Source organism: Rissa tridactyla, chromosome 7 (assembly GCF_028500815.1).
Source record: "Rissa tridactyla isolate bRisTri1 chromosome 7, bRisTri1.patW.cur.20221130, whole genome shotgun sequence".
Lineage (NCBI taxonomy): Eukaryota > Metazoa > Chordata > Aves > Charadriiformes > Laridae > Rissa > Rissa tridactyla.
In genome coordinates this window covers 56920408-56932564 of record NC_071472.1, presented here as the reverse complement: position 1 = coordinate 56932564, position 12157 = coordinate 56920408, and the positions used below count along the sequence as shown (strand labels likewise).

Sequence of the window (12157 nt, the reverse complement as noted above, 5' to 3'; positions counted from 1 at the left end):
TGACAAGGCTGGAGGGACGCCAGCAACAGTCGCCCTACAGGGACACCGCGCGTTGCTGCTTGGGACGACAGCAAAGCCACAAGGCCCAGGGCATCTCGCTTCACTGGTGGCTGGTGCTGGGCTGCATTTACCTACACACAAGCCGGGATGTTTCTCCTCAGCTTCTCACGCCAGCATTAGCTCCCACCATGTCTCGTTCAGCAGACACAAAGCACACGTTAAATACGCGCGGTGGTTAGTAATAGTGGCCAGCACCGTTAGCTTCTGCTGCCAAACTGTACAAGTGGATGGAAGTAAAATTGCAGGAATTTCAAATAACATCCCTCAATTTACTGGGTTGCTTCTTACATGGGGCGAAGTGGCCCAGGGCTCCCTCGGACACGCTCAGCAATGTCACTCGCAGCTCCTGGTCCAGCATTATGGAACCTGTGGAGCATCAGCAGGATCAGCCTGTACTTACTGTGGGAGGTTCTCCCCCATGTAAGGCATCAAAGCCTCTTAGAAAATCATAAATAGTGAAGAACTTCGACAAATGAAATGCTTTTCCTGGTTCAGAAGCTGGTTAAATGCACGCAACCAAAACTGCTTCTGTGGCTTTCCAAGTCCAGGGTGGCAGGAGGCCAGACACGAGAGGGTTTGGGGGGAATCTTGCTCCTTGGGGGGCCTGAAACCCCCTTCCCACTTCATCCAAACCTGCTTCTGCTCCAGAGCAAAGAGGACTCGAGGGCGCAGGTCTCTGATGGTCGGAAGGGCTGAGTCCCTCCTCTGTCACAGCGCTGCAATTTGGTACCTCTCCTCCTGCAGCTCTGCAAGTAAATTTTTACGCCTTTGATCTAAATCGAAGAAATCAGTGGCAAACGGAGCATTAAAACGTGTCAAACCTCTTGGTCTCAAGCGCTGGTGACACTAAGGATTTTACTGAGCAGCCAAAGCACGACAAGGTCTGTCCCGGGGTGCCCTCCTGCACTTACTCTTACCTATGAACGCTGCTTATCAATAATATACGAAATAAAATAAGTACTTTTAAGAGCAAGGCAACACTTTTTATTTTTATTTAAAAAGGCCTTGATGGCAGGAATATAGTGTAAAAATCATTGGAAAAACTAAAAGGCATTGATACATATTGGAATATACACTTTTTACATAAATTACATTTATTTATTTATTCTTTCATTTGAGGTTCTTATTCGGTATTGAGGTCTAATAGTTAATAGGTCCTGGGATCTGGACGTTTAGACCACCATAGTCTAACATGTACATGTTCATGGGCCATTGCTGAAAGAGAGGGAGAGAAAAAGAAGGCAAAAGTCGCTGTTAGGACACAACGCAAAACCATGCATACATCTAATCCCTGACACGTGCCGACACGGGCTGTTGCTCTCACTTTCCAAATAAGATAAAAGAACCAACCCCAAACCAAAACATCACCAGCAAACCTGACAAAAAGAAACTTCTAGGTTTGTATTTCTCTTCTGCTTTTTTTATATTATTATTATTTTTCAGGAGCATTTGGTGTCATCCACAACCGAAGCCAAGCCCTGAGGGAGAGCAGTTGGATGCATCCCCCGATTTCGTTTCCTATTTTCCCAGTTTGGCTGCACGCTGGAGCTCTGCATTGCTCCCGGCGCAGCGCAGACCGCGGGGAACCGCCGGGTGCTGCCGAGAGGTGCCACGGGGCCGAGGCGCCGCCGCCAGCACCAGTGCTTTAACCCAGTGGGGTCGGGGGATTTGCTGGGGCCTGTCTCCTGTGCGGCTCCCGCTAATGCTGCGCACCCCCCGAGGCACTCGGCAGGACGGGTGCGGGCGACCCCCGAGGGGCAGCAAGCGCTTTGCTCCCCTGACCACCCCCAGAGAAAGCCGGCGGGAAAAGGGAGCCCCAGAGCTGCGTCCCCTCCTTCGCCAAACCTGCTCGTGCCATTTTACATCACACTTTACAGTGTTTGTCAGGCGGAGGGAGGTGGTGACGGTTCAAGCAGAGCAGAGAGCAGCATCCTGAAGCAGAAAGATAGGTAGGCAGTAACCCCCCTAATATTTGGAAGGCTTTACCACAAGTGAGATCTGATTTGTTGATGATGTAGACTCCATATTGGAAGAGGAGGAAGAGGAAGATGAGGAAGAGGAAGATACCGAGTTCCCTTCGGAGATCCTCTTCCGCTTCCGTTTGGGAACGCTGGTGTCTTTCTCTGCAGGGGGAGAGGGAAAGCATGGGGTGTCCGAGCCCTGAGAGTGGTCCCTAAATGTGGGGATCCACCCCCCTGTGGCCATCCACTGTGCCACCATTGGTGACACGGAGCTGCCAGCCTTCCTCAGGCACCGGCAAAGAAAATCCCCCAAATAAACGAACCCCAAACTCCAGCACCTACAGAGCCTGATATCCCACAGACTTGTGTCCGTGCTGGATGCTGTGGGGCTGTGGAGGTGCCAGCTGTGATGACAGCATGTCCATATATGTATATCTCCATATACAAAGTTTATCGTGCATCTCTTTTTACATCAGGTTGCAGGCATGCTCTTGCTTGCCAGATCGCTCTCCTCTACCTAGCCACCTATTTTCATAAATCTAATAGGTTCCTAATTATCTCTGGGGCTGCTAATTCTGACACATTTGATTAAAACTGGCTGAGATTTATTGGGGAGGATGGGACAGAGAGAGAAACCACATTTGCAGTGATCACAGAAACCTTGTTTCCTTAGAAGCTCAACTGCTGAACGATGGCTCAAATTAAGGGCTTTAACCAGTGAATAAATTGCTCGTGCTGAGTAAATTGCTAATGGGAAAGGGATAATCAAATCCTCCAGAATATGCTGAAAGATTGAGTCTAAGCCCGGTCTCTCCCCAGCTCACAGAACTGCCATCGTCTAAGAGGATGGTTTGCTCCTGAACAAACTAGCTGAGCCTGACTTTTCTTTTTCCAGGTAGGGTCTTCTCCCCAGCCTCCCCCGGGGACGCAGGTGGTTCGAAGGTCTCCCCAGTACCCCATCAGTTTTGCTCATATATTCTCTGCCACAGGGCAGGGAAAGACGTGGTTATTTCTTAGCCCTCCGCTTACCTGTTTGTTTGGCCTCAGTGCAGATTTCGGCAAATGGCCTGCATAAGAGACAAGGGGGTGAGAACAGGGGGACGCCATCGCTTCTCCCCTATGCGCCTGTCCACGCTGGGACGCAGCCCAGACCCCGACCCTGTGCAGCCTCCCCGACACCCCTCTGCGTGGGGACGGGACACGGAGCCTCCCACCGCTCCCCGGGGGGAAGCAGAAATAACTCAGCTGGGTCTCTGAGCTGCCCCGTTATCTGCCCCCCGCCGTGCTTCTTCCCAGCACCATCATCTCAAGCTGTACAAGAAAGAGGGGATGAACCATCCCTGCTAGCGCTTGGCTGTGCCCACCCATGGCTGAGCACGCCCCGGTGGCGCAGGACAGCGGATGCTGGGGATGGAGTGGCTCCTCCGTGGGCACACGGTGGTGTGACCCTGCTCTTGTGGCCCCGCGGTGACTTACCCCACTCACGGCTGGGAAGCAAGGGCAATGCTTAACAAACAGAAACCTTCCCTGGTCACAGAGCTGGGGAACTTACTGGAGCTGGTTTATAATCACCATCCGGATGCTCTCCCGTGCCTTCAGGATCTTCTCCAGCCGATGGATGTCGTAGGTATTGGGGTTTCTGAAAGGGATATCGTCTGGCAAGCCGGTAACCTCCACAGCGTCAGGACTGTCCCTGATGAGTTTATAGGGCACCATGACGGGCCGGTTCAAGCCCAGAGCCTCTCCTGTAACGGCAGAGCAGAGGACAACGCACCGGCTTTACCCCACAGGGCTCTGGATCCAACCAACTGAAGGACCAAGAGCCCTGGGAGGACTTTGGGCAGCCATGGCTGCCGTGATGCCCGACCTTTGCTGCAGCCACGTCCCACCCAGCCATCTCACGTATGCCTGCCCAATTTATTGCCTGCTCCATTAGTCTCCACTTAGGATCCTGCCAGGAGCCTCAGGGAGGGCTGTTTTACAGCACCAGCACTTGCACAGCCACCTCTGCTCCGTGCAGAGCACTCCCATCACCACGCTTGCACCAGCCGGTGGCTGGGCCAGCAGCAGCAGCAGCGTGGCAGACAGCCCAGGAGAGAGGGCAAATGGGAGAGATTTGCCCATCTCCTCTTGCCTCCGCCTGTCCACAGGTTTGGGGTCACTGGGGTGGAGATCACATCCATCACTCCACATCACATCACATCGCTCCTGCCCATTTTTTGTACCACTGTATCCCTTTGGCCTCCACAACACCCTATGGCAGTGAAATATCACAATTTAATTCTTTGCTGCATTAAAAGTACTTCCTTCTGTGCGATTTAAACCTGATGCCCATCGCTGTGAGTACATTTTTAGTTCCTGCACCACGGGGAGCAGTGAATGTCCCTCTGAATGACCAGCGAACGTGCTGGTCCTGACTGCAAGCGCCTGCTCTTGCCTCGTGTCCCTGCAACCCCCAAACCTGGCGGTGTGAGCCGCCCCTCAGCCACGTTCCCGGCTGTCCTTCCAGGGAGTTTGTCCCTGCAGCCTACTTGGTATCTTGTGCTCCATAAACCACGCCAGGACCATGGGAACACAGGGGTCTGCTGTGGGCTCAGCCCTGACATGGGCTGAATGCTGCTGAGGATGCTCAGAGCATGGTACCAGCCTCGCTGGGGGGCTGTGCCCATATGCCAGCACCTCCAAGGGGGCAAATCCGCCCCAAAGCAGCGAGCAGCACCCCAAAAAGACAGGGTTTACGGGAAGGATGAGCAGCCTTGACAAGGGGAAACTTGAGATAGGAGGGAAATGACATTCCCTGCTGCTTCGCTGTCATTTTGGCTGTTTTCCTTCTCCTTCAGGCAATTATTCTGGGGAGAGAGGCGAGATGCCGCACCAAACAGTGGGGTGCCACTGAGCCGCACGGCCCCGCTGCAGGGGTCTCACAGGTTGACAAATAACTGCCCGGCATTTACACAAGTCATGCCCAAACAGGAACAGCCAGGAGCAGTGGCAGCCTGTACCCGCAGGGCTGAGACGGTGACGCCGCTCGGGGCCGTGCATCCTGCGCCCCCCCCACCAGCTGCTATTCCTCCTGTGCCTTTCCCCAACACCGGGTGAAAGGAGGGGTTTGGTAGGCAGCACGGGGAGCCTGCAAATGGCATTTTCAGATCTTCTTCAGACTCCTGACCTCCTTTTCTGCTGTGGCTCCAACGAGCTTTTCCCCAGCTGTGCCCCTCGTCAGGCTGCGGCTCCAGCCTTGCTCCCGGCAGGCAGCGCAGGCAGGGGCTGCTGCCAGCGGGCTGGCACAGGGCGGGCACGCTCAGCGCACACATCGCGGCTCACGTTAAAAACACATCAAAGGCCAACACCACGCTGAACAAATCCTGCTCCTCGTCTGCGTTTTTCCATCCTCCCTCCCCTCGCCAAGAAGGATCTGTCAACAAGAAGGTCACGGTTCCACCTGCCGGGAGCAAGACTCGGGAGCGTCCCTGGGGACGGGCTGTAACGTGAAGCAGTGGGACGAAACCTGTGCTGCAGCAGGCTGCTGTGTGCTCGGCCTATAAATAGAGGCCTTCAGTTGAATTAATTTTAACTACGGCTGCTGTCAGCAAAACCAAACCCGCTTGGTGATGCATGCGGATGGGAGACTCACCGTATTTTTCATTGAAAAGCTCTTTCACTTGCTCTCGGAGAATCACCTTCTCTCCGAGCCTGTTGGCATCGTCCTCATCTGCAAAGCAAAAAAAGACAGGGAATAAAACACCCCGTTTCTTTCTCGTCCCCTGGAAAACCCATCCCACTGTCACAAGGCACGACCGTGTCTCTGCCCCCATGCCCCCGGCGTGGCGTGGGGACACCTCGGAGGCGGCTGCTCTGCGCTTGCACCTTGCGTCGCCTTTTAGAGCCGTGCAAAGTAGCTATAAAATGCTGCCAAATCTGCATTTGCCACGTGCTGCCACGGCTGAGAGCATTTTACATCCACTTTGCGGTGCTGTAAATGACTGCAAAATATGCAAAGCAACGGAGACTCAGGCCCTCAGTGCCACGAATGCTCCCACAAGTGATATCAAGGAATGAGATAGCACTTTTATAGCTGGGCTCCTAAGTACAGTATTGTTTTATAATATGCCATATAATCAGCTTGGCTTTACTAGCTTTTTTAATTATCCTCATCGTGCCAAACAGTTTCTCCTCCATTCTCTCGTTTCAAACGATGCGCCTATGGCAGTAGATTCTTTCCCCCAGCTATTCGGCATCCTCAGGGGGCTTCAGGAAAACATGACTGGGGTCAGTACCGGCCCCCTTTGATGCTTTTTCACCCCGCGGGTATAAAGCACTGACTGAATGAACCTCACCCACCTCTCGCCGGGGTCACCCCTCCGGCCCCGGGCCAGCCGGGGGACGCAGCACAGGGCCGGTCGGTGGGGTGTCCTCCGGAGAGGGGGCATCACCACCATGAGCCTCGCCGCACCCAAGGCAGGCATTTCCCCCCACGCCACAGGGTGGAAATCCAGGATGGTTATTTAAAACATCAAGGTGAGCGCTGCAAACCGCAGCATGAGGGACCCGAGCATCCTCTGCCCCAGGTCTGCAGCGATTTAATTTGATTTTGAGCAATCGCATGACACTTGATTCTGATTTTGAGCAATCACATGATTTTGGTTTTGGTTTGAAGCAACCACATGGCTTGCAATTTTGTTTTAAAAGGCAAGCTGAAAAGCTGATGCGAGTCCCTGCCTCCCTGCACGGGGCTCCAGCGCTCGGCAGCCCCGGCAGAAATCACACATCTGGGCCACCCTGCTGCTGAGGGTCCCGGAGAGAAGCTGCCACCCTTAAATCTCTGCACCCTTCTGCTGCAGGGTACAACATTCAAAACCTCTTCTCCATGTGGAAAACAGTAGTTTTGTCTGGATATAACTAGGAAAAAATAAGGGAGAAGTTTCTGCAAAGGAACCTCAGGGCCAAGTTGTGCTTCAAATCCAGAAATGGCAACAAAGCAGCTTGAAAGGCATGGAGCAAAAAATAAATAAAATAGAAGAAAATCAAATAAATGTCGCCAAGGAGCTCTGATTTCAGGAACCAAGACCTTGCCTTGCGGCCGCAGCAGGCCAGCGGGGACAAAGCCTGTGGGCTCCCTCTGTGACTTCCTTGTCATTGATGCTCAGTTTCTGGGCTGTATATACACACCCGCATGGATGTGTAGATGGTAGCAGACAAAGAAACATCAAAAATTAAGTGTTTTCACCCATTTAATTCTCTGGGACTGAAAAACGCAGCAGCTCTTTCCTTTCTGCTCATGCCCTGAGCAACCCGAGTGCAGGAAACAAGATCCCAAGGGGGTTTTTTTTCCACCTTGCGGTGGGCAGGACTCCCAAATTCCCATCCAAGGACTCAAACGCCATGAAAAACAGGGAACTGAGCATGCATAACAGAGAAGCCAGAGAGGAGGCTCCGGCCAGTGGTGCTGCTTCCCAGGGACCTGTCCCTCCATCCCCAGGCAGCTCCAGGCAGGAGGGATCTCCTTCTACCTTTGACTTTATCCATTTGGAAATAATCAACTCAAGGAAGCCACTGGCACCCCTGGAATGTGACGAGTCCTTCCCATAAAGCAGGTTCATGCGTGCTGCTGGCTTCAGCTCTGGGTTATCTTTTGTTTTTAATTAAACAAAGCAGCCAGTTGATCGACTTATTTTTTCCCCAATCCTACTTGCCCGAAGCGAGGACCCCCGCACTCCAGAGGCACTTACACACAAGAGGTCACATTTTTAAAGCACCATTTGCTCTTTCCCAGTAAGTCTTGCCAGAGCTCGACATTTCTTTTAGAAACGCCTGGTCATACTTAGTAGTTATTAAAAATGGGGTTTAGGTGTCTGCTGTTGGACAGGAGGATCTGAAACACCACCTAGTCTTCTCATGACTTTAAAAAAACACAACAAAACCAAATCCAAGGTATTGCACGGATCAGTAATCTGTCTGGGTTCACGATGCCACATGCAAAGCCCTGATCTCAGCCGGGCAGAGCCTTCCTCCTCCCCATGCCACCGCCAGCATCCCGGGGTGCAACTCCAGGTGATGCACATCCTCCCCACGGCCACCGCGCTCGGAGTAACGCCCTCCCATTAGCCAAACCCCCGGCGTGAAGCCTGTTTCAGCAGGGACACAGCCACTGCCCCATACATCCCACCGGGAAAGCGGCTCACGTCCCTCCTTCAGGCAACCCCAGTTGTGTCAAAGCAGCCCCCGGCCGGGGCGGGCTGCTTACAGCGGCCAGGATCCGGCCCTGAAGCTTAAGAGGATAAATACACGCCTCTTCCCTCCTCCAGCTTCAGCAGGTGCAAGTCAATCACACCCCTGTGTAAATCCGGAATAAACCCCCTGACTTTACTGAGGCCATTCCAAAGTAACTCAGGTTTAAATACAGTTTGAATTAGCTCGACGTACGCATGTTTGCAACGCAAAGCTATAAACTCGCAGGAGCAGGAAACTGACAGCGAGACCCGCGGGCAGAATCCCAGCTGATGGGACCAAGGCTGGATCTGCTGGAGAGACGCCGTGCCCCACCACAGGTACAGGCAGGCGAGCTCTTCTTTACTCCTGTAAATTAGTATATACGTTAAATCCCCGGAGCCTACACGACTGCACACCAGCTCTGTCTCAGAGGATGTGTTAAAGCAAAGCCAAAAAAGCCCAACCCAAGTCTGTGTAAGCTCTCCTTGTGAACAGCAAGCGGATTTCTTAACAAATTAATTGCTCGGACACACGGATGAGCCGAGGGTAACGCGGCAGGTTGGTCTGTCTGGAGCAGAACCGGCACCGATGCCCAGGGACCGCAGCAACAGTGCTTAGAAATGCAGAGAGGATTAATAACAACAATAAAATACTGTTGAACACATCCTGCATCATTCAGTTCTTGGTATCACAGGGAAACAGAGCAGAGAGGAAAAAAAAAATACCTGAAATTTGGGGTTTTAAGACATTTTCATTCCCATATTAAAACGCAAGTGCATTTCTTGTCTGCTACCATCTACGATGCATCAACTGAGCTACGTACCATTCAAGGCAGCGTAGGCTTTTTCCAATGATGTTATCCGTCTAGGGGCTACAGCGCAAGTTAAAAGAAGACAAAAACAAAACAAAAAAAAAGAGAGAGAAAGAAAAAGAGAGCCATGAGTGCTGCAGCTTGGTTTCTTGGTCACAAACAAAAGCAAAACCCAGGATGACACTGTCCCTAGCAGCTTAAAATTCCTCCGGTCCTGAGGCCCCTCGGCACAGAGATGCTTTCGGTAGCTAAATAACTGCCCAGTGGGTTGGGCAGGCGGGCTGGGCTCTCCACCGCACAGCAGGGACATGTTTTGGGATGCGCTTGAGCCCACGAGCATCCCCTGAGTGACTCCTGAGCAGCTCGAGGCCCAGGGACACGTGGCCGAATTGCAGCATTTCTGGCACGCGCCAAAGCAGCAGCGGTTGGGCTGCACGGCCACGCCAGAGGAGGAAAAAAATATCTGAGGTTAAAGCAGATGAAAAGCAAACAGGGAAACTGTGTCAGTTCTGCAGCAATGGTGGGGGAAACAGGAGAAAAAGAGATCCCTAAGGAGAGGCTGGTGCTCGCCACCGACTCCGACGTGACGAGTGGTATCAAAAGAAATGAATTTCCTGGGGAAAAGCAGCAGGGACGGGGCTAGAGCCAGGATTTGCATGATGGGCAAAAGGGGGAATGAAGCGGCTCATCACGCTGAAGCCGGCAGCCATGGGGAGAGCCGGGGGGGCTGGGGGCTGTGGGTCGTGGCACTGGGGAGGCATTTGCTGCCAAATTGCAGCACGCGGGCACCAGTGAAGTGGAGGGGATGGGGGGGAGAGAGCAGGGGTGCGTGTCCGAATATGCCGGGCGGAGATATGAGTAATTTGAAGTAGCTCCAAATCCACATCAAACATCTCGAGCAGGCTGAGGAAAGCAGCCATTGCAGGCATTCAGTTCAGCGCCACCAAAGGAACAGAAAAACACGGGGTTTTGCACAGGGCAGCTGCAGGTGCCGCTGTCTGGGTGCAGAGCGGGGTGCTGAGCCGGACCCTGCGCTGCCTGGGCTGCGGGTGGACAAATCCTGCCGTAAGCGGCTGCAGCGCGGCCTCTTGCTGCCACGCAGCAGGACCCAGCCAGAAAATAAGTGATGCTGCCCCTCACCTGGTCCCCTGAGTCGCTGGGTGACACCCTGCCCGGGCGGACACCCTGCGGGCAGCACCCACCGCACAAAACGTTTAGGCAAGTATGGAATGTGAAGGGGAAGAGATGCAGATGGGTCACGTCGGTGCAGGGAAAGCCAAGCTAGAGTCCAAGCCAAGAGGGACCGAGGTCCTGGCACAGCTCCCGTCAAGGAGGAACGCGGGCAGAGCACGGGCAGGAGCGCAGGCAGGCAGCGAGGACCAGAGGATGCAGCAGCATCTTTCCAATAGGAATCAGAAACAGTTTAAGGGCAGTACAGCATTTCATTTGCTCAGCGGCATTTGCAGCACTTCAGGTGAAGATTTCAAGGTGCTGTTATGAAATCATGCTGATTAAGAAAGATAATTAAAATTTCTTGTCCTGGTAACCCACATGTGCCGCTCAACCTGAACCAGCATCCCACCAGACTCATGGCCGCTGCGCTGCGTGGCACGGAGCGCATCCCTAAGTGCCAGACCACAGCCGGGATGGAGCTGCACCCATCTCAAAGAGCACCCTGAAAAAAAAGGGGGTTTTGGGGTCTCTGAAGGACATGTGAGGACATAAGGCTGGTGGGGAGCGGGAGGGAGGCAAGAGCAAAGCAAACACAAGGGCTGGGATGAGCTGGCCGAGGGTGCTGCTTTCCTGTCGGCGCGAAGATGCCATGCACGCAGGAAAAGGAGACAAAAAACAGGAAAAGAAAAAGGTGTTTGGAAAGGCAGGGGTGCTTAAAAACAGGCTTTGAAGCTCTGCAGCTACTCACACTACCTGCTTGATTCTCCACCTTCCGACTAGAAACACTAACCAGCTGAACACTGAAAAATAATTCACTCCGGGTAATGGGAAGGCAGATCAGAAGGAAAAATAACCTGGCTGCTCCCGTGGGGGTTAAACATCGGGGCTGTGGGGTGAAGGGAGAGGGGCACGGACCTCAAAAAGCAACTTGGTGATGGAGCTAGATGCGCTCTGCTCCCGTCACCGCCCCAGCAAGTCCGTTCCTCTTTTCTTTTTTTCTCGCTAGGAGTTTCCAACACGAGGCACATCTCATCAAAGTCTTGAGGAGGACTGTGCTCTCGTGATTAGAAAAAAAAATAAAAAGGATGCCTGGATGTGTGGTTTTTTTAATTAAAGAACACTGCCTGCCCTACTTTATTAATTGGAGTATGGGAAATAATCTATCAGGGTGGTAGAGAGTTTGGGGAATAGGACAGATGGAGCTGGTGTACATTTTCAATCAAAGCACATAAAAATTAACATACAGAAAGATGTGTGCTAGATGACTTATGCTTGATTTTTTTCCTTTTTTTTTTTTTTCAAAGGCTCAAATTAAGCCTGTTTTGTATCTCTGTGCCTCAGGAAAGAAGAGAAGAAAGGCGAAGTGCTGTGTTTATAGCGCTGGAGCTTCACCCCTGCTCTCCCACTTCTGGTTTAATGCTGAGAGATCGTTCTGCTTTCAAAAAGGGGGTTTGAAGGTCTTTTTTGCAGAGCAGAGACCAGCGGCGGGGAGAAAAGAAATTGGAAATCAAAAGGAAAAATCTCTGGAGGCCAGGAGGGTTGTGTGCCTGGGTCAAAGCCCCCGGGGGCCCACGCAGGTAAAGTGATGGCAGAGGCACCGGTGACCTCGGGGCCATCGTCCCACCTCGAAAGCGGCTGCAAATCCACACCGCAGAAGGCGGCTGCAGCCACTGACCTCCTCCAGGAGCTGGGCAGCACCGCCAGCTTTATTATTCCTAAAAGCAGCCTGATTCCCCCCCAAAAAACACCTTCTGCAACCAGCAACCCTGCAGGCACGCACCCCCCAGCCACCTCTGCGCCGGCAGCCTCACCCCCCACACTGCAACCCATTAGGGGAGAGATACCATCTCAACAGACAAATTACAGATTATCTTGAGAAAAAAAGTGCGCGAGGTGCTCACAACATATTGAAATCCTTCTATCTGTTTCTGTTGCACTTAAA

The 12157-nt window shown here is 52.8% G+C and overlaps 1 protein-coding gene across 4 annotated transcripts in view; it reads right to left on the bottom strand.

Annotated features, from left to right (window-relative positions):
- Positions 1-1078: 1078 nt before the first annotated feature.
- Positions 1079-12157, bottom strand: part of GTF2IRD1 (GTF2I repeat domain containing 1) — a 67256-nt gene continuing 56177 nt past the window's right edge. For 2 of the 4 annotated variants that reach the window (XM_054210175.1, XM_054210178.1), the window contains 6 exons: positions 9055-9102; positions 5656-5733; positions 3574-3766; positions 3051-3088; positions 2047-2183; positions 1079-1275 (listed from right to left, as the gene is read on the bottom strand). In XM_054210175.1, the coding sequence (XP_054066150.1) occupies positions 1201-1275; positions 2047-2183; positions 3051-3088; positions 3574-3766; positions 5656-5733; positions 9055-9102 (569 nt within the window). In that variant the 3' untranslated portion in view covers positions 1079-1200. Of the gene's footprint in view, positions 1276-2046; positions 2184-3050; positions 3089-3573; positions 3767-5655; positions 5734-9054; positions 9103-10483; positions 10718-12157 lie in introns of those variants that run through there. The other 2 variants (XM_054210177.1, XM_054210179.1) reach the window with 2 other exon arrangements.